The sequence below is a fragment of the Dunckerocampus dactyliophorus genome, chromosome 14 (assembly GCF_027744805.1).
Source record: "Dunckerocampus dactyliophorus isolate RoL2022-P2 chromosome 14, RoL_Ddac_1.1, whole genome shotgun sequence".
Lineage (NCBI taxonomy): Eukaryota > Metazoa > Chordata > Actinopteri > Syngnathiformes > Syngnathidae > Dunckerocampus > Dunckerocampus dactyliophorus.
In genome coordinates, this window is record NC_072832.1 from 1797403 (window position 1) to 1818969 (window position 21567).

Consider the following 21567-nt stretch of genomic DNA (forward strand, 5'->3'; position numbering starts at 1 on the left):
AACTCGATTATTCCCGACTTTACAGAGGGATTGTAGTGTGAGCCGACGTATCAGTAGTGGAACTCACACTATATTTTTCAGTTAAATTACTCGTCAGTGACTCAGTGTAAAGTGCTATATCTTCTATTTCCCAGTTTTAATGAATGCACCATTAGACAGTGATCACCAGGGGGCGGAAATATTCCAGAATCCTTGAGGCAGGACCCCCAGAACAGGTGCTCCAAATCCATCCGAACGGAAGGTGTTGCCTTCTTCCGAGATCGTGACTACTTCCGCGGAGGAGGAGGGAGGGATCATCATCACCAACGCAGAGAGGGAGATGGCGGAGTGCGGCCGGAAGGCGCTGTCCCTGCTGGAGGCGGCCCGCTCCCGCTACGAGAGCCTGCAGATATCCGACGACGTGTTCGGTGAGTCCGGAGATGACAGCAGCGACAACCCGTTCTACAGCACCTCCGGAGACTCGGACTCGGACAACTACATAGCCGAGGTCGGCGAGGGGGAGCAGCAGCACCATCACCATCACCACCACCACCACCATCACCACCAGAGACGAGGCGACAGGGAGAGCTCGCAAGGCGGGGGAGCAGGAGGTGGCAGCCCGGGTCCGCCCGGCTCGCTCTCCCGAAGCCAAGCAGAGGAGGAGGGCTGGACGGAGACCCTACAGGATGTCACGGTGCCGCCGTATAAAGGCTCTTACGGTGAGGCATGATAAAGAAGGTCACTTGTCACTCACGCTGCTATCACGTTTTATGGTGACCATACTGCACAGCACACAATGGATGATATAGCTCATTTTACATTATGTGTGTGTGTGTGTGTGTGTGTGTGTGTGTGTGTGTGTGTATGTGCAGCAGGATGACACTGCATCCGTAATTGTTGTATGTGCGCGTGTCTGAGGTACGGTTTAATTGAGAGATGTTATGCTCTTGAGTGGCCACAATATTAGACACACTTGCACAATGTAATGAAACCCCATTCAAGAGCTCTATCAAAAATGATGTCATTCAAGCAACATGCTTACTGCTGTAGTTTGCAGCACACATGATAGGGAGATCTCATTTGTAGCAAAATCATGTAACCAAACGCCTCTCAGTATGATGCAGTGCAGCTTTACACCACTACTGGGTTTTCTGGTAGATCTCTTTTATTGGATCGCAACACATTTGTGAGATTGTATGTGTGCATGGAACACAGGTCACATGTCCAGGTTTTGTGTGTTTATAACAAATACATGCTTTAATACCAAAAATGGTAGCTCTTCTTAATTTTTGGATAACTTTATACAAACAACATATTGAATGCATCATGTAGCTGTTTACTAACTTCCCACTAGTTAGAGCTGCTACACGCCTCCTACTAGACCAGGGGTGGGCAAACGTTTTCCGACTCGTGGGCCACATTGGGGGGGGGGGTGTCTATGTATAAGTGGCATCAAGCAGAACGACATACTTGCTCACGGTGAAATGAAACGGAAACAACACATCCACAGTGACTTAACGCATCACATAAGTCAACAACTAAGCGCTAAACATAACACGTAACTTAAAACTGTTATTACCGAATGCCCACAAGGCATGCTGGGTAGTCCAGCAAAATGAACTATGAACATTGGCTATCAAGAGTATGTTAACTCCACCTTCTTTACTTCTCTGACGACCTCCTCGACATATTTTGCAATTTAAAAATCCAACAAACATGGCAAAATGTTGGGAGAAAGAGTACCTAAATCTACCCAGCATGCCTTGCGGCAGCATTTTAAGGGCATTTTTTTTTGCCATGGGTACTGCATGTAGATATTTGTTTGGATGCTCACATGATGCAGTAGGTAGGACTCAAGCGTGCCACGATAACACTGCAAGTCATGTTTCCGGCTACACTTTCCATGTTAAAGGTTTAAAAAAGGAATTTGGAAATGCCCGATGGGCCAGATTAAGACGCTTGGCGGACCTGATGTGGCCCCAGGGCCGCAGTTTGCACACCCCTGTACCAGACACTGAATTAAATGGTTGGATGGATTTAATGAAACAAGACCAGAAAAGTCGCTACATTTGTCGCTAGTCGCTTTTTTGAAATAAAATCTAGAGGGCCTGCTAAATATAGCGACTTACTAAATATAGCAACACCGATCCCTCCTGCTACGTCTTCTTATTCTCTGGCAGACCAGATGCGTACGTGGTGGGTTTAGAAGCAGAGCTATGATGCCAGCTGCAATGACAAGCTCCATTCACTCAGTCCCATTCTTATGTGTTTATGAGGGCATACAGGTAGTGGCAAATTTAAATAAATGTGTGGGGAATACCTCCTTGATTAGTCTATTTCTATTTTTTTTTGCTTTTTCAAGTTTTGGCCCCCACTAAAGTCATGGATCCTGCAATTTCCTTTGTAAATCACACAGTGACGAGGAGCAAACACACCTGGATTATGAGACGTTACACCGATGGGTGACTCCGGGATGTTTTGCATTCTGCACCTGTTTGACTGCTGGAGACGCAGCAAGTGTTTGCACAACTGCTGTGGGTGTGGTCAGACGGATGAATGCAGGGACAAACCGCAAGTGGACAATAGACTGGTGTTCTCCGCTATAGTTTAGCAGTCTGGTTGGGGTTTTCTTCATTTGGCATTGAAGTGACAGTTGCACAGCACGGCAGGCTGGGGTGTTGCTGCGTACATAAATCAGCAGTTGCAATGGGGGGGGGGAAGCAAAGAATCAACTCAGCCACGCTCAAAGATTCCGGCTGGTTTGTTGGACCTGCTCCTACTTGGCTCGGGATTAGCACTTTTTAAAAGCGTGTTATCTTCATCTCGGGGGCTTGCAAGGGTGATGGAGGACTGGGCCAAGATTATAAGATGATGTAACTGCTTAATGGTGGTGATGTAGGGATTTAAAACACTGATTATTCATACAGTCAGATTACTAGGAGCCTCCACGTGATGGATTTTATCTGTGTATGTATTACACCGCCGCATAGTTTGAGACATTCAACTATACTGAATATAAGTGGCTTAAAATGATGGGTTTGGGGAAAAATGCACCCGCAAAATACGATGTTTTAACATGTTCATTATTTTCCAGAGAGCTGTTTTGAATATTTTGCCCTAAATCAGGCGACCACAACATTGGAGACGCCTCTCATTATGACGCCCCACTGTCAATGATTGCATATTTTCTCAAAACCGGAAGTACATGATTCATGATATTGATGCTGACGATTATCCACATCTTTTCGTGATTAAAACGTGATCTTAAAGCGTGTTGTGTGCTTGCTAAATGTAGAAATATTTGCTGTCAGGATTACAGTAAACTGTTACTATTTATCCCACTGGACACCATCCCGTAGTACAGTATATGATGACTTTAGGTTTAGGAGACCATAAAGATTGTAGGGAATTAATATGTTTGCTACCTTAAACCTTGTTTGAGAGTCACAGTCTTCGATAAAGTGCTCTGTCTGGGATGTACAGGAATAAATCTATGGAGGAAAAATGCACATTTGCTCAGGAGTACATGACTAACTTAATTAACCTCTTCTGCTGGAACTCTTGGCTGTCTCCTGCCAGGAGAAGGACGTGAGTCACTTCCCCAGGAGTGGCTCCTTTTGGCTGAAGTCAAGCTGGGTTCTTACTTCCAGCTTTTTAGGTCTAATGAAATGCAAATGAGAAGATTCGGAGCCACGGGCTGAGTGGGTGAGCATCATTCTCCACGCTCAATGCCCGTCGGCTCCTCTCTGCTTTTATGTGTTATCTTTAAATTCAGCGGTTGCATACTAGTTTGTTAGCAGCAAGCTGGAAGATGAGTGTGTGCAGAGAGATAATCATAATGTGCTGAGCCAACACAGTAGCCGCTTGACACATCATAAACACATATTGAATACCTCAGTGCTTTGAAAAGAGAGACATATCTCGCCACAAAATGTAGGAAAAGGTCTGAAGAGGGAATCGGAGCACTTCACAAACAGTGGGACATGATGGTGGCTGCCATCCATCTATCCATCTTCTACCGCTTATCCGAGGTCGGGTCGCGGGGGCAACAGCCTAAGCAGGGAAGCCCAGAACTCCCTCCCCCCGGTTTCTTCATCCATCTCCTTCTGGAGGATCCCAAGGCGTTTTTAGACATATTCTCTTTAACGTGCCCTGGGTCTTCCTGAGGCCTCCTACCAGTCGACCATGCCCTGAACACCCCCACCCCAGGGAGGCGTCCAGGGAGGCATCCTGAGCAGATGCCTGATGCCTGAGCCTGATATGGCTCCTCTCAATGCGGAGGAGCAGCGGTTCTACTCAGAGCTACTCCTGGATGACATTTCGGCCGATTGGTACCCGCGATCTTGCAAAGTCCAACATTGCAGACGCCCCACCAATTCGCCTGTTGATCTTGCGTTAGCTGGGTGGTGGCTGCCATGTAAACTGCCCTCACACACCAAAGCTGCACTGAAGCCTTGACTTTGTCTTTGGCCTGGGAAAGGTACGAACCATTCTAATATTTAGCCTGAGTGGGGCTCATTAGTGTAGATCAGAGGTCCTCAACTCACAGACCACGGTCGGATCCCAACTGGGCCATTGGGAAGTATATCGAAATGCACACAGCATCTCCAGTTTGGGGAAGGTCTTTTTCTATTCGAGCATGACTGTGCAAGAAAGCACAAAGCAAGGTCCCCAAAGGTATGCTTTTGGAATGAACTAGCACAGAGATGGCGAACCAGCAGGCAGTTATTGTGGATGAATGGACTAAAATGTCCCACAGACAGAACATCTTGTAGAATGTCTTCCCAGAAGAGTGGAAGCTGTTGTAGTTGGAAAGGGGGAACCAAAGTGCATTGGTGTGCATCTCACACAGCCTTGACAGTGACGCTATAGCTAACTATAACTTACTCAGCTAGAATCCTGTCCAGCACTCAAAGTGAAGATTTGGTGCTACAAAAAAACATGAATTACATAAGAGTCTTTAAGTAGACCCACATGAGAAGTTGTCTAAACACGTCCATCCTTATGTCTTAACGCTAGGCCCAGCTCAGAAGATGCCCGCCACGGCCACCGCCTTGGATTTCTTCCAGCTTTTTGTCCCTGACAACTGCATCCAAAACATGGTCACCCAGACCAACATGTACGCCAAGAAGTTCCAGGAGCGTTTCGGATCGGACGAGGGCTGGCGTCCTGTCACGGCCCAAGAGATGAAGGCCTTCCTGGGCTTCGTCACCTCCACCAGCGTGCACCACTGCGAGTCGGTGCTCAGCATCTGGAGCTCGGGCTTCTTCAGCAACCGCAGCATCGCCCTGAAGATGAGCCAAGCGCGCTTTGAGAAGATCCTGAAGTATTTCCACATTGTGGCGTTCAGGCCGTCGCAGGGGAGCAATCAAGGTCTGTACAAGATCCAGCCCTTCCTGGACTCGCTGCAGCAGTCTTTCAGCTGCACATTCCGACCTTCGCAGACCCAGGTGGGTACTCAGGAAGAATGACAGTGCTGTCTTACTGTCTGACATGCAATGTACAAACCCACAGTAAGACCACAACGAGTCTATGCCAGTGCTTCGCTAACAGTGGGGTGGGCGAGGTGAGGTGTCGGGGGGTCCGCAAGTAAGCCTAACTTGGAAATTCTTTTAAATTGTTGCAGATGTTAAATCAGCTCTTTTTTTTTATCATAATCAGGTGATTGTATGTGTAATGCTGGTGCCAGCAACTCATACAGAGGTTTGTGCAGATAAATAAATACATATTATCAGGCTATCAATAGTGTTTCAATTCATTTGTTTGTAAAAATGACAGAAAATGTTTGAAAAGCATTGGTCTATGCGATTTATTACACAAGTACAGTCGTCCCTCGTTTATTGCGGTTAATTGGTTCATTGTCTCATCAATGTAACGTTCCTGACACCTAGTGGAATGGCGCAGTCAACATTCACACAGGAGCTGCTGTCAGTCGCAACTCACGCCAGTGACTGGCACTCTCCACACTGCTAGCTAGCCATGCTAACACTCAGCAACTCTACAGTAGCTAGCTGACGTCACACACATCACTTGCTTAAAGGTGCACACGACATCACCGATATTACACTACAGATAATGTCTTCTAAATATTTTATATATTTATATTTGTATTTTCACTCATTCAGCATTCTTTATGAATGAAAATGCTTAATTTGGGCAAGGAATAGGCCTACATACAATTTGCTTATATATGCATATGATTCGACTAATAACAGTCTATATTCAACCACAAAACCGTGATCATGTATTAATTTATACATTTTTAAAAAGCCGTGGAGTGAGGGACCGATGCTCAAACCGCGATGTAGGGAGGGACGACTGTAGATCAGAATTGCTTGTGACCTCTTGTTGCTAGGCAGAATTTAAAACCTGGTAAACAAATTGTTGCATTTAGTGACTCACAAGGTCAATAAAGGACAGGGAGAACCAGCAGGAAGTCAGAGAGACACATAGGAAGGAAATGACTCCCAAACATGTAAAAATGTATTACGTTTCGTAATCGTTTACAACTGTGTAAGAAAAGGCAACAAGCGACCAGCGCTTTTGGCTGCGTTCTGAGTTGTCTTCTTAGAAGCGCAGATTCGTTTTAAGGAACTTTTCATTTTTACTCTTTGTCATTTCTACACCATAGCTAAGAAAATGTAATTACTTCAACACGATAACGTCAAGAAATGTGTTCTCGATTGAGGTCAGCCAGAGCGATTGCCGCAAGAATCTGGTCTGCACGTCACGGACTTGACATCCGCCTTGTGCTCACTTATGCATAAGCTCTACATGAGGGAAAGTGGGGCAGCAGACCACACGACTTTTACTTTCTATTTGGGCCAGACAACCTTTTTTTTTCCCCATCAAGAGCAATGAGAGGCTAGGAATGAACGTCCCCACAAATCTTAGGAATTGGACCCTTAAAAAAAGCACACCCCAGTGAGTAATGATCATGAAAATGCTTCTGCATTAATACACCTGCTCCATCTAATAGCATTCAATCCACACATTATTGGGGCTGCAGAGACAACATATATAGTCCATCATGAAACACATACAATTTACAACAGAATCCATCTACTGCATGTGCATAACACCTGTCATACAGCATTTGCCCGTGTGTGTCATGAGAAGGGAATTATGTGTATCTAGGCCAGCTTATTTTATCTGTTAGACGTCCATGCCAGAGAGTGCTGCTCAGCTGTCCAAAAAAAAAAATCTCTTTTCTGGAAAATTGGACCCACAATGAGAAGCAACTCGCAGGTCTGTTGGTTGTGCTTCATTTGTAACGTGATTAAAATACACACAACCTACACAATGAAATAAGACTCAATACAAGAGCTGTAAAGGTTAATAAGAATGTATGGATTTCATTATCAGATGCAGTTGTACCGAACGCTGTGCCTGCTGAGTGTCTCGTTTTGTCCACTTCATTCGACTGGTAGCAAAATGTATTATTATTATTAGGGCTGAATAACAGAAGTTTCCTTTAACGGCACTATTTTTTTTCCGCGCGATTAACGTGCGCATGTCCTGTTTGAGCCTTGGCCCATGCCATAGTTTGAGGAAACGCTGGATGTGGAGCCACAAGCAGGAACAAATATTAAGGAGAATTGGACAAAGAAAAGGGTACGGATTATGTACGTCGACTGCCAGAGAGAAGTGAGAGGCTGGAGGACTGCTGGTGTTTTTTTCATTGTCATTTATACAGTGGTAGCCTGGCATACAAGTGTCCCAACTAAAGAGTGTTCTTTTTTAGATGCGAGCTGTCTCTCTGCTCATTTTTTGCTTTGAACCGCAAGCTAAAATTTGGGTTACAAGCTGCTACTTACCGGCAGGCATAGCTGAGGACAACTATTTGGGGGTTTGCATCAACGTGACCAAGGCTGAAGATGAGAATGGATGTAAATATGTATTTATATGTATTATTATGATGATTTATTATGTATTATGAGGTTGTGCACCACAGATATGCACATTAGCACTCAATAAGGTCATCAAATCTTACCTTTATGCATTCCCCACATATTATCAGCGTTTGGGACCAAATATGACGTGAAAGAAAAAAGGGAAAAATACAGTATACACTAAGTCCCCAACTAACGAACACAATTGGTTCCAGACGACCGTTCTTATGTTGTGCCCTCTACTGGTCAAGCATGTACAGTAGCAGTAGAGATACTGATTGAGCGACTGACTACAAGGCAAAATAAAATAAAATGTAGACCAGTCGGCTTGTGTTCGCATCCGCGAGTGTTCGCTAGTCGGGTGTTCGTAAGTTGGGGACCTAGTGTAGTAGTTGATCAGGGCAGCGTGAAAGAAAGTTTTAAGGTGCGTTCAAGGACTGAGGAACAAATTGAGACAAGTTGCCACTCACATTTAACATCCGAAAACTGTGGGATTTATAACTGTATATTATTTTTTAAATAAAACGTAAAACATAGTTTTTGAATTGTATCTTAACCCGTCTATCTTGTATCGAATCGTTTAACCACAAAGAGATTTACTTCCCTCCTTATGATATATTATTATAGATAAAAACTTATTTCTATCTGCAATAGTTGACTGTAGCCGAAATGCCATTAATTGCAATCAAATCTCTTAATCAACTGACAGCCCTAATTATTACGTAACACACGTTGTATCATCCATCTGTCCACAGACCAGATCACTTCGAGAGATTTTCATGTGTCTACTTACAGTATATTTGGCTGGGAAATGTTGCTGGTGGTCTTTTCAAATGTAATCAAATCTTGAACCATCGTGAACCACCTCATTCTGTGTACTGACTCCTGTAGGGGGGGCCTTACTGGTTGCGGCGGCAACGGTCTTAACACATTTTTTAATAAATACAACAGGGGGAGGAGAGGGAATTACATAATGGTCCATGTTTATACAATATACTGCCCGAGTCCAACAGTCTACTATTGCTTAGGGAAAAGAGAATATTGACAACACCCGCTTTAGAATTATTACAACCCTAAACATGAGCAAAACAGGATATAATAATAATGATGTCAGCTCATTGTGCACAGATTCTCCCAAAAACCCCACCAAAGTGTGACTCTAACCTTATGTGGCAGGTTCTGCACGAACCCTTGATAGACGAGGACCCGGTCTTCATCACCACCTGCACGGAACGAGAGCAAAGGAAGAGGAAGAAGAGGAAGTTCAGTCTTTGGGTTCGACAGTGTACCTCCACCGGCTTCATCTGCCAGGTACCGATGGATGTGGACGCACCGAGACATACGTCTACGATATACTGTGATCATTATAGTTCTGTAGATGTGGCATTCATTCATTCATTCACAAGCCAACTGCAACAAAACACACTTGAGCCTACAGGATTCTTGGAGATTTTTGTTGCTTGCTTTGGAACCTCACTCCATTAATTTTCCAAATCACTGTGGCACAGGTATTTCAATATATAACCAACCTACTTGGCTTCCTGTTTTCAATTCTTCAGCAGTCCGTCAAGGCCGGGTCCAAACCTTTTCCAGCGAGGGCCACATAGTGAAAAAGGAAAGGATGCAAAGACCACTTTGTTATTTTGTAAAGCAACACATGTAGATTTGCTAAGAAGTTATATATATTTCAAGAAAAAAACAGCATCTCAGCTTTGTGATATTGGTGAAAAAGCCTATTAGTATCAACTTCACTCTTTGCTCTTTTTTTTCCCTTGTTTCCCTCAACTTTCTTGTAATATGACTTTATTCCCACAATAATAAAACTTTTTTCACAACCTATTTGTTACTTATATGACATATTTTTTCTTTAATATTTCAACTTTATGCTACTAAAATGTTATTTGTTATATAAATTATGTTATATAAATGTTACATATTTCTCATTAGATGAGATCTCTTAGTATTCGTACTTCATTTTTGTAAAATTACTGCTGATTTGTCTTTTTTTGTAATTGTGAAATTGTTTATTTACTCTTTTTAAAACGTGCCGTGGCCCAATAAAAATACAGCGGTGGACTGTAAATGGCCCCTGGGCCTCACATTGGACACCCCTGGTCTAGGCAGCAAACTAAATGAATTGTGCCCTCCACAGCAGGGGTCGCCAAACTTTTTTGGACCCGCGGACCGGCTCACGTTCACACAAATCTTTGGCAAACGGCGGGTGGGAGTAGATGTTGCTCCCATCTAAGACAGGAACATTAAATGAAACGCACAAAATGAACACAGACCCGCCAGCCATCCACTAGTGCAAGCCTGAAGGTTGTTATCCAGAGAGAAGATGATACTGTTGCTGTTTGATGGGTGTGGTAACAGGCAGTGTGCAGCATTAATTTTTTTAAAAAGCACTAAAATTGCACTAAAAAAATGCGCAAAACAGCAAGTCCGGAAAAGGTTTTATTAATAGATTAGTTTTAGCTTGTGTTTTTCCTCTTTTGATTTCTTCCGCAGCCCATTTAGGCAGCAGACTAAATTATTATTTGCACCCTGTGCTGGTTACTGCCAAATACTGGAAAAACAGTACTATCAGACAATTCTGACCCATAACAAAATATATATGTACTGTATATGTGTGTTGCGCCATTCCTACTGATGTGTTGCAATCATCATCACACCCGTTCAACAAACACACTTGATGGTCATTTTACCAGTCAGCTGATGTGTGTCTGCTCTGAACTGTGTTGACATACAGAAAGAAAGAAATAAGATGAGTTAATGGAGCGAATCAATGAGATTCCATTAGCCACCACACACACACACACACACACACACACACACACACACACACACACACACGGGCCACTTAGTGGGATAGCCACAGGCAAGCTACATGTTGGCTCATCAATCTAATGCAGTGTGTGTCGTCAACCAACAGCAGATATTTGTTATATAAGAAGATACTCTCTTCTCTCCCCCCTCTGCAGCTCTCCGTGCATCTGAAGGATGGCCAAGGTGGAGACGCTCTGGCCGCCCTGAAGAACAAACCTCAGCTGCACAGTCTGGTGGCCAAGCAGCTGTGCCAGAACATCTCTGGAAAGAACACCATCGTCTTCACGGGGCCGTCCATCACCAGCCTCGGACTCTTCGCCGAATTTAGCAAGCAAGGTCAGCGCACACCTGCAGTAGTGCATCCAATAAATACATATCATACAAAATGTAAGTAAGTACAACCAAAAATAACACAAGTGGTACACACAATATAACTGCCCCACATGGAGCATGAGGGTATCGAATAAAACGCGTACACGTAAAATATACTATTTTTATAGTATTTTATAACACGCAAAGCATGCTGTGTGACTCCCTTTTGGGGACGTGTGCATGCCTTGCCGGTTGAAGCTTTACCAATGTAGGGCAACACAACACACTTATGTTTGTAGTATGAATGGCAAAACACCACAAAAAAATCATGCAATTTCAAAAGTGAAAATTAATATTATACTTTTAGCATTATTATTATTATTATTATTATTACATAATGTTGTGGCCTGTAAGGGTATACAGTGGCGGTGTAACGGTACACTAAAATGTAATGTCGGTTCGGTTCAGTTTCTTACAGTGTAATTTCTGGTACAAAAAAGGAAGAAAAAAATGACTTAAAATGGTTTTATTTAAAAAAATGCAAACAGAACCTTTTTTTCTAAATAAATATAAGCGACCCATTTTGGGTGATATTTCAAATAAATTATAAAATTATACTCTGGTTTTTCTAAGTAGAAAAATAATACTTTGTTGTATTGAAAGAATTGTTGAAACATTGTGGCAAAATGTAATGGACAGTTACAGTTAAACAGCTCTCTGTAGCGCGTCAAGTCCAACCATCTGTCCTAAGTGAAATAGCAGACACATGTTGATGACATCACCTTTAGCTTTTTCATAAAGTGCTGGTATAACTTTCTGGCTAAAGTGAGGACATGATGGTATTTCGTATCAAGGTTCAAGAACTTTAATCATACACACTCATGGAAAAACATGATTAAACTAACCGTGTTTCTTCAGTTTATTGATCCATTTTAATGCCTGGTACAACTAAAGGTACATTTGTTTGAACAAATATGATAACAAATATACTCAAAAGAGTTGAATATAAGAGCTGATATCTAGCAACTTCTATGCTTTTCTTGATGATAACCAAAATCCTTTAAGTTCTTACATGAATAGCTATAGCATTGTACTGCCAAAAAATGTAACTCTTACAAGCCATTTTCGTTGTCATTGTTATATTTGTTCAAACAAAGGTACCTTTAGTTGTATCAGGCATTCAAATGAACGAGAAACTGAAGAAACAAGGGTGCTCTCATCATTTTTTCCATGACTGTACTTAAAGCCAGCGCTCTCAACAGCTGAATGTGGACGTAATCTCGTGGCTATAAAAACTCCAATACCATGTGTTCCTGCTTTGGCCCGGTCAGAGTTGCTTGCTAGAGGTTGTTAATATGCTGAAGTTATGGGTGTTTGCACTAAGCTGCTTTCTTTTCTTGTAGAACCATTAAACCATAGCATGCAGAGTTCAGTGGTAGTATGCCATCCTTGCATGTGATAAAGAACAAAACTGTACCACTGATAATCATTTGTAGGATTAAGCGGCATAGAAAATGAATTCATGAATATATATATACAGTACTCGTCTAAAACAAGTATCCGGCTCATCCTTAAGAAAAAGTTTAATTTAAAAACTGCTTTTGTGTTCACTTGTGTTGTCAGACTAATATTTAAATGTTTTTGATGATCTGAAACATTTAAGCGTGACAAACATGCAAAAAAATAAGAAATCAGGAAGGGGGCTAACACTTTTTCACACCACTGTGTGTGTATACATATATAAAACTAGTTATTGTTGATTGCACAATAGATCGTGAGGGAATTACATGGTGGGAGAATTTATGGCATATTTAACACCATAGAGCTGTGACTTTTCTCCCCATCATGGCAAAGCCATGCTTTGTTAAATCTAAATCCAATTTTAGACTTTATGCAGAGCATTGAAGAGCTTAGTGAGCATTTCACATCACTGCAGCACGACAAAAACACACAACTGGGACTGAGCTGCAGCCTCACCAGCAATAAAAGTCTGGAGATGGTACGATCAGTCCTTTTGTCTGCCAAATTACAAGAGGCAATCAGCCAAACAAAATCTCTCTGCATTACTCGCCAGGGCTTTGTTTGACACGTCTATTGCAGCTTTATCGCGTTGGATTAACGAGGGGAGAGAAGATCTATAGAATGAGGCGGCTGGAGAAGAACTTACCTACATACTCTAAAATGTCTGTGCCATTTTGTTTAGATATCTACTGCTGTGGTCTGCTGAGCACCAGAAAGAGTGACTGCACGGGCCTGCCGCAAAGCATGCTGGTCTGTAGCTCCACGCCGGCGCAGCGCGGCCAGTGGCGAGTGATGATGCAAGGCAGCATGTCTCTCATCAGCTGGTACAACAAAGGACACTTCAGGTTCCTCACAAACGCCTACTCCCCTAACAAACAAGGTAGATGATGCACCCACGCCTTTCTTTTTGTTTGATGTGCTGAACATTTTAGACACATCAACAAAGAATGTATACCGTTTATATATTTACCTGGTGCTTTTTGCTGGGCAGAATTTGTACTGATGGCGATGGCCAAGTGATCAGGCGACCCGGCATAGAAGATGGATGGATATATGAATCTGTGTTTGACGAATAACCAAAATAAGGTTTTTAGCTTGTTACTAGGAAGAAGAATTTCTGGCAAAAAAAATCTTCATGAGAATTGGCTAGCTATATTTTCTTAATATAAGATTATTTTTCTCAAGTGAAAACTGCTAGACAAGATATTTTTTGTTTTTATGAAAAAAAAAGAAATGGGTGCTTAAAATAGGACATTTTGACTTTCTTGAAATGTAGTTTTTGCGGTGTCTTTCACTCCGTGTTTCCTGCAGGCTTGATCATCAAGAGGAAAAGCGGCGAGGTTGAATGTCCTCTGGCGGTGGAGGCCTTCGCGGCGCACCTCAGCTACATCTGCAAATACGACGACAAGTTCAGCAAGTACGTATGCAAAACATCTCATCGGCGGCGCCGTGCGTGAACACACCCACCGCAGCCAACACGTGCGCTCTCGCTCGTCAGGTACTTCATCTTCCACAAGCCCAACAAGACGTGGCAGCAGGTGTTCTGGCTGAGCATCAGCATCGCCATCAACAACGCGTACATCCTCTACAAGATGTCCGACGCCTACGCCGTCAAGCGCTACAGCCGGGCGCAGTTTGGAGAGAGACTGGTCAAAGAGCTGCTGGACGTCGACGACTGCTCGCCCACGGCGTGAGGAGACGGCGGCGAGGGCCTGATGGATGGATGGATGGATGGATGGATGGATGGTTGTCAGTCAGGAGCCAATACACACGCTCACACAAGCCCCCTCCCCTACACATTCACACACCTCCTCACACATGTACAGACTGTATGTCACCTTGCTGAAGCAGTGCCAACTCTTCCTCCAGTCGTTGTATTGTAAATGACACGTAACACCACTGAGACAGCAGGAGAAGTCACACCACCAACCAACAACCAGGGAGGATGATGACGACGAAGAGGAGGGTTTCAACCCCTTTAAGTGTCCAAAAGCTGACATGGGATCATGTGATCAAGTGTTCCATCGTTTGCTACAAGCGACCCAATAGAAGCTTAGTACAGTTTTACATGTGAGAATCAGTTCTCTTACTTTGCTTTAGACCGGGGGTGTATCGAAGGGCCCCCCACCCACGAAAAGTTAAAAAATATTTCCACAAATCAAATCTTTTGCACCCAAATCTAACTGTAAATTAAATTAGCTGACTGGATATTATTTATGATAGGGGTGTCCAACACAGCCTGGGGGCGTTTTTTATTTTATTATTATTTTTTTTTTTTAGTTGCCCATGGCACATACTAAGGATATTTAAAAAAATAATAATAATAATTAAAAAATAGCAAAAATCAGCAGTAATGTCACAAGAATGTCATAACATTTACAGAAAAATGTTGAAAGAAAAACGTCATTTTACTAGCATAAAATTGAACTATTAAAGAAAAATGGCATGATATTATGAAAAACACACAAAACAATTAGGTTGCAAAAAAAGTTATAATGTTACGAGATTTAAGTCAAAATATTATGGCAATAAAGTCATAATATTACGAGAAGAAAATGTAGTTGAAAACTTAAAAAAAAAAACAGCCGTAATTTCTACGAGAATAAAGTCGTATTCTAACAAGAAAAAAAGTCTGAATTTTACGAGAATAAATCATAATATTCTAAGGAAAAATAATGTCATTTTAGTGGCATTCAGTTGAAATATTACAGCCGTAATATTATGAGAAACAAACAAAACAAAGAATAAAGTTTTGGAAAAATTAGGTTGTTGAAAAAGTCATAATTATGGGAATAAAGTCAGAATTATGAGAAGAACATTTACTCGAATGTTGTCAAATGCAAAGAAAAAACAGCAAAAATAAAAACATAATGCGCATTTTCAGCTACTGTATGTCACAAAGCTCAGATGGAGGCTATTTTGTCTTGAACTATACACTATGTAACCTCTAAGCCAGGGGTGGGCAAGCGTTTTGACTCGTGGGCCACACTGGGTTAAAAAATTTGCCCGAGGGGCTGTCTATGTAAGGTGGTCATCAAACAGAAGGACGTACTTGCTCACGGTGCAAAGAAATATCCACACATCCACAGCAAGGTAACGTATCACATAAATCCACCGCTGCTACTACGTGGGGAATAAACAACTAAGCGTTACACATAACAGGTAACTTTAACTGCTATTTACAGGTGCCCGCAGGGCATGCTGGGTAGTCCTGTGGCAACAACAATGAACTGTGAATGAGCCAACATTCGATATCAGGGGTGTGTGGACGACCTCCTTAACATGTTTTGCAATCACGCAAAAGTGCGACAAACACCGCAACATGTCAGGAGAGAGAGTACCACAGGCTACCCAGCATGCCTTGCGGCAGGAATATATGGGTGACATTTTGACATGGGTGTTGTGCGTGTGACGTTTATTTGTATGCCCACGTGGTAGGTGACATTGTGTGTGTTGACGTGTTGTGTTTGTTTGTATCACTTTTCTGTACAAGCTGCACATTGCGTCTTGACTATTTCCTGTGCGACTCAAGCATGCCACAGTAGCACTGCAAGTCATGTTGCCAGCTCTAGTTGTGTTGTTAAAGGTTTTTACCTTCTTTTAGTAATTTGGATACACCCGGTGGGCCGGATTAAGACATTTTGCAGGCCAGATGTGGCCTACGGGCCACAGTTTGCCCACCCCTGTTCTAAGCATATCTACATGCGTTGCGTTACAAAATATCAAAGTGGCCCTTGCATCCTTTCATTTTTCCCTTATGTGGCTCACACTGGAACAAGTTTGGACACCCCTGATTGATGCTAATGGGAGATCATGTAAATGTACATCGGTGATGGAGTTAGGCCAACTGAGTAAGTGTCACCATGGTTTTGGAGTTTCTATATTGTTTACAAATCACAGTTAAGTGTACATCACGCAGACACAAGATTGTCATTTTTAAATCTTCTCACTAATCCAAAGCGATGTTGTCGTGTGTGTGTGTGTGTGCGTGGGCGTATGTGTCTACTAAACCACTAAATGTCACACATCCGAGTAGGATCTTCACTTCATGTCAGCTTCGAAAACACAGCAGCATATACTATTTCTAAAAGCCTCTATTTATGATTAAAGCAACAGTATGTAAGAACTTTGTTGTCAAATGACCATGATGGGACGCTGGCTTGTTATAGGGAGGTTTTTAATCGCCATGGCAACACCACATTAGCTACTTAAGTGCTATATGTAATTACTAGGGGTGTCATGTGACGGGGCGATACATGAGGTTGGGTCAACGAGAACAAAACAAGACGAGATTTTAACATTACTTTTAATAAAAGTACAAGGAAAAAAGGATCTGACAATATATTGCAATATACTAGTTTAATTTCTACTACGTTACACTGTCCCGGCCTCTATGTGTATGCTAGCGGCCCCGCCTTCGCCCACCGAGACAAAGAGACTGTATGACTGACAAAAGAGCTCACTCTGTTCATTCCGTTGTTCTATGCGCCAAGGTGCTGAAACCAACACACAGAGTGAACCCTCTTCCTGCCTGTTTGGCAGAGACGAGGAAAACAGACACGCATGCAAATATATTGATTGTGTGATTAATCAATTAATTTATTTATTATCATCCCGGGCCTAGTGCCCACGAGACAAGAAATTGTGTCATGTTTTAATCTCGTGGGACCTTGTGACACCCCTAATAATTATGTTGCACGACCAGAAGAGCAACATTTTTAAAATAAAAAAAGAGAAGTTGACAAGTATTTAAAAATTAATTTTGTTAGAATTTGATTACAACGGAGCTATTAAAAAATAAGCAAAATGATTTTTTTTAAACTATAAAACGTTTTTTCCCTTTTGTGGTATTTTCTTCATCAAACAGCTCATATCACACCTCTATTTAAAACTTCTATTTGTTTTTGTCGTATTTTAGCCATACTGGGGCTCTGTAATGAAAATAATAACCACGACTGTTCTGTGCCTCTCCCAACAAAATGAATGTGGTGCCAGTACTGGAAGGTAAATGAGTTGCAAACACTTAAGAGGCTTGCCATGCAGCCATTTCAAAACAATTAACACATAAATCACCCTAGCTGTGTGGTAAGAGATGGCGTCCAAGAATGTGATGTTCAGTGTGTGTGTGTGTGTGTGTGTGTGTGTGTGTGTGTGTGTGTGTCTTTATTGTGCTGTGTATCTGTGAAGTGTTTCACCAAATGTCCACAGAGTCAGTATTGATTGTGTACTAATCAGCTCTGAACGTGTCAGACAATAAATAAACAGCGACCTCAGGGCTCATCACCATTACTAACTGCCCTCATCTATAGTAATACTGTCAATAGCAAACTACTATAATATGACACTATATACAGTACAGTACAGTAGGTGGACTTACATACAGTAGAAGCTTACTGGGTGCTATCACTTTCAAGTACATTACAAATCTTAGCAGCCAAGTCGAGGGTGCAAAATGTGGTAAAAGGTAGTATAAGGCGGATAGATGACGGTGGGTGTGGGTGTGTGTGAGTGCATATGCATGTATTCTTAACACTGGGTTGAGTCAAATGTGTACAATAACTGGACCAAATAAATTTGAGCAATGTGTGTGATGAGTTGTACGAGGCTGTAGAGTCATCGTGTCTTCTTTTTCCTAAGTAAAATTCAAAATAAATGACCGTACTCATATAAATATGCACAGTATATATGGCTGAAAGCATGGTTGTAAAGCCATGTAATGCACAATATCACCAGCAGATGGTAGCATATCACAGGCCTCTCAGATACACAACTGGAGGGAACTAAGGAGCGCCGTACAGCGGCGGCAAGTTTCCCAATTCCAAAATATACACTGCCGGTCAAAAGTTTTACAACACTCCAATTTCTCTGTAGGAAAAGCCTACGTTTAAGTGTTGTCTGTCTCTCTTCCATTGTTAATTCCCTTTCCTGCCATTCTCGTAGCAACAAATGACTTTCTCTACACTATTTTTATGCAGACAGAGGTAGTAAGTACTCGAGAACTTGGAAAACCTGTAGGAATTAGTAGCACCAACTGCCAAGGCTTGATCAATCTCCATTTCTGCGCAACAGCTTTAAATTGTTAACCCATTTTATGGTCCCTAAAACAGGCCATTTTGTATCGTTGTGAAACACACATTATTTTTCACTTTTGGGTAACCTCACCTTTTTTTTTACCTCTGGCACTTCACCACTTATTTTTGTACCATTTCAAGCTATTCAGTGGACTTGAACCACTTGAATTTCAATAAATAACTGGAAAAATTGGGGTGTTCTAAAACTTTTGACCGGTAGTGCAGGTAATTATAAAAAAAGAAAGGGTCGTGGCAACGTGATTTGTTCTTTGTTTGTTTTTCATGGAACCATGGCGGCACCCCCTGATTCCTAGACAAATGTTGAGGAAATAATTTAACAATATACACTTGTTCCTCATTTGTAGTGGTTAATTGGTTCCGCATTGATTAATAAATTAGTAATAACTTATTACTTTTTTAGTTATTATTTTCTTAGTTAGAGCATAGAAAACCTGTTTAGGACTTTCTAAATATGTTTTTTTTTTTTACCATTATTAGAGCCCTGTAGACATGAAATAACACCCCTAAAGTCCCTTTTACACGCCTATTATTTTTAATCGTTTATGGCACATTGCAAATCTTACGCTCAAAGGACCCGAGACGGCAACGATCTAACCAGTTGGCCTGAAACGTTTTTCTTCTCAACTTAAACAGCCAAAAACCTACCACATGAAAACCGCAATATTGCGAGGGACGACTGTAGTTGGTCGGTTCTAAAATTGCGATGACGGAACACGGGGCTCTGTGTCCTGGCTGCCCAGCATGATATTGTACGGTGAAAAGACAATAATGACAAGAACAGATGTCCCACGCCGCAGTCTTAATGTGATGAAAGATGAGCAGTAATTTAGAAGTTTATGGTGAGTCCAGAAGTGTTTCTATGTTTGAATAAACAGTAATCCCTCATTTATCGCGGTTAATCAGTTCCAGACTCGACTGCATTAGTGATAAGTAAATTAGCAAAGTAGGATTTTCATATTTATGGTATAGAAAACCTGTTTATGATCTTTTTTAACCTTAATAGAGCCATCCATCGTATTACCCAATATTGTAAATCTAATCAGAAAAATAAGCCACTTAAAACAGTTTGCCTCGTTAGGGGAGCAGAATCGATGGTGGACAGGAAGTGGCATCAGGCGTTCAGAGTTGAGTTTTAGCTCGTTGTGGGCTATGAAGAACACTACATTCACAAGTGGTGGTCTTAATGGCTTATACTGTAGTGTATTTTAGTGCATTTAGACATTTTTATGCTCGAAAATGCTTCATTTGGGAAAAAAATATGTACAATGATAGGCCGTACGCAACCACAAAACAGTGATCGTTTATCAATTAAATCATGTTTGAAAGACCACGATCAAGTGAGGGAGCGATGTTACAATAGTTAACACCTGGATGACTCTCCTTTGGTAATTTCCTCATGGATTTTACATCCATCAAGGGGTGAGGAGTTCATTTGCTACATTATGCGGTGCTTAGCTTATTTTTACACTTTTATGAGAGTTTTTATGACCCTTTTATCGACACATATAGCGTATATGTGAGTGACATCCGTCTTTTGCAACGCCAAATCACCTGTAATGTCTGGCAGCCAAAACTGGGCGTTTCTTTTCTCCTTTTTAGAAGATATCATAAAAGATGAGTCATCACACAGCATTAAAGCGCTCCTGTGTTTCATGAGAGTTTACAACCGTCGTCTCCACAATGTCTGGGATCCCCACCCATCATGTCATGTGCGGAAGGTTATGACAGACTCTCCACTGTTGGAGTTCTGATTTCCTTCTCATACGTTGGCTCCGACAGGCCAGCGTGGTGACGAGACTGATGCGCTTCCCTAGTTTCTCAAAATATCAACATGTCCACGTGTCGTACTGGTGTCCATGAAAGCAGACGCCAGTGTTGATGATGCTCAATGATTAACCTGAATGGACGTCACCGTGTTTACACTCCCGCCACCCGCTCTGTTGCGACACGTTCGCACGTGGCCGCAATGGAATTGTTTCTGAAATGTCCGACGCCAGTTTTGACATGAAATATGGCTTTCATGGCTTCATGATTGCAGCCTTTGAGCTCCAAGAATCCCCCATCCCCGATAAGGCTGCTCGCTTGGACCTTTGACACCGACAAGGACGCTCATTAGTCAGCAGTGGTACGCCTTGATACTAAATGATGGCCAGAAACTGTCTACAGTGCACATTTTAAGCCGGGTAGTGTACAAAATACAGTGGAACACCTCCAATTGGGTTCCATTTCAAGCAAAATAAATCACAGAAACAGAAATACAGTGTTCCCTTGTTTATCGCGGGGGATAGGTTCCCAAAATACCCCCCAATAAGTGAAATATGCAAAGTAGCCAACTTGTTTTGTTTTTTGTACAATGATTCCATGTTTTAAGGCTGTAAAACCCCTCACCATACACTTCATACACGTTTCTCAGACAGGCAGTAACATTTTCCCACATTTCTCTTTTGTTCAGCTGTAGCGTTTTTGTATCCTTGTTAAAACATAGTGCTCCTCTTGTCGCATTTTCTCCTGATTGGATGGGGGAGGGAGTGAGGCTGGGCCACATCAAGTATTGGGAGTAGGGCTGGGAATCTCAGGGTACCTCACGATACGCTTAGTTCAGTGCAGGCTTACTTGTGCATCCTACGAGTAACACTGGCTCGTCTCAGACCTCGCAGGCCACATTATAGTCATGAGTTTGAGATCCCTGCCTTAAAGGCTTATTTATCCCTTTTATTCATCATTTACATGTATTTATTAGCATTTTGAACTGTTTTCTGCATACAGTAAAACTATACAAATGCGTTTGGTGTACCATTTTTGGCTTTGTGGAACGGATGAATTGGATTTACATTACAGTATTTCTCATGGGAACATTTTATTAGCGTCCGTTTCTAAGTCGGACATTCTGGAAAAATTTTATGAATTAAGTAAATAATACTTCATTTGCTTAAGATCATTGGAAA

General features: G+C 42.0%; 2 protein-coding genes across 9 annotated transcripts in view; one reads left to right on the top strand and one right to left on the bottom strand.

The window, feature by feature from the left end:
• cog2 (component of oligomeric golgi complex 2) overlaps window positions 1-21567 on the bottom strand; it is a 37200-nt gene that overhangs the window by 8989 nt on the left and 6644 nt on the right. Inside the window, exons 2-8 of one of the 8 annotated variants that reach the window (XM_054797972.1) lie at window positions 13998-14242; window positions 13501-13920; window positions 13177-13398; window positions 10914-11045; window positions 10577-10604; window positions 9405-9455; window positions 9036-9094 (exon numbers count right to left, since the gene is read on the bottom strand). The gene's annotated coding sequence lies outside the window, so the exon portion shown is untranslated. Of the gene's footprint in view, window positions 1-9035; window positions 9095-9400; window positions 11046-13176; window positions 13406-13500; window positions 13921-13997; window positions 14243-21567 lie in introns of those variants that run through there. The other 7 variants (XM_054797977.1, XM_054797975.1, XM_054797976.1 and 4 more) reach the window with 7 other exon arrangements.
• Window positions 148-18155, top strand: pgbd5 (piggyBac transposable element derived 5). Its single transcript, XM_054797979.1, has 7 exons — window positions 148-698; window positions 4999-5429; window positions 9048-9182; window positions 10853-11033; window positions 13213-13410; window positions 13842-13947; window positions 14029-18155. Exons 1-7 carry the CDS (start codon window positions 320-322, stop codon window positions 14222-14224), a joined length of 1626 nt encoding a protein of 541 aa, XP_054653954.1. The 5' UTR covers window positions 148-319; the 3' UTR covers window positions 14225-18155.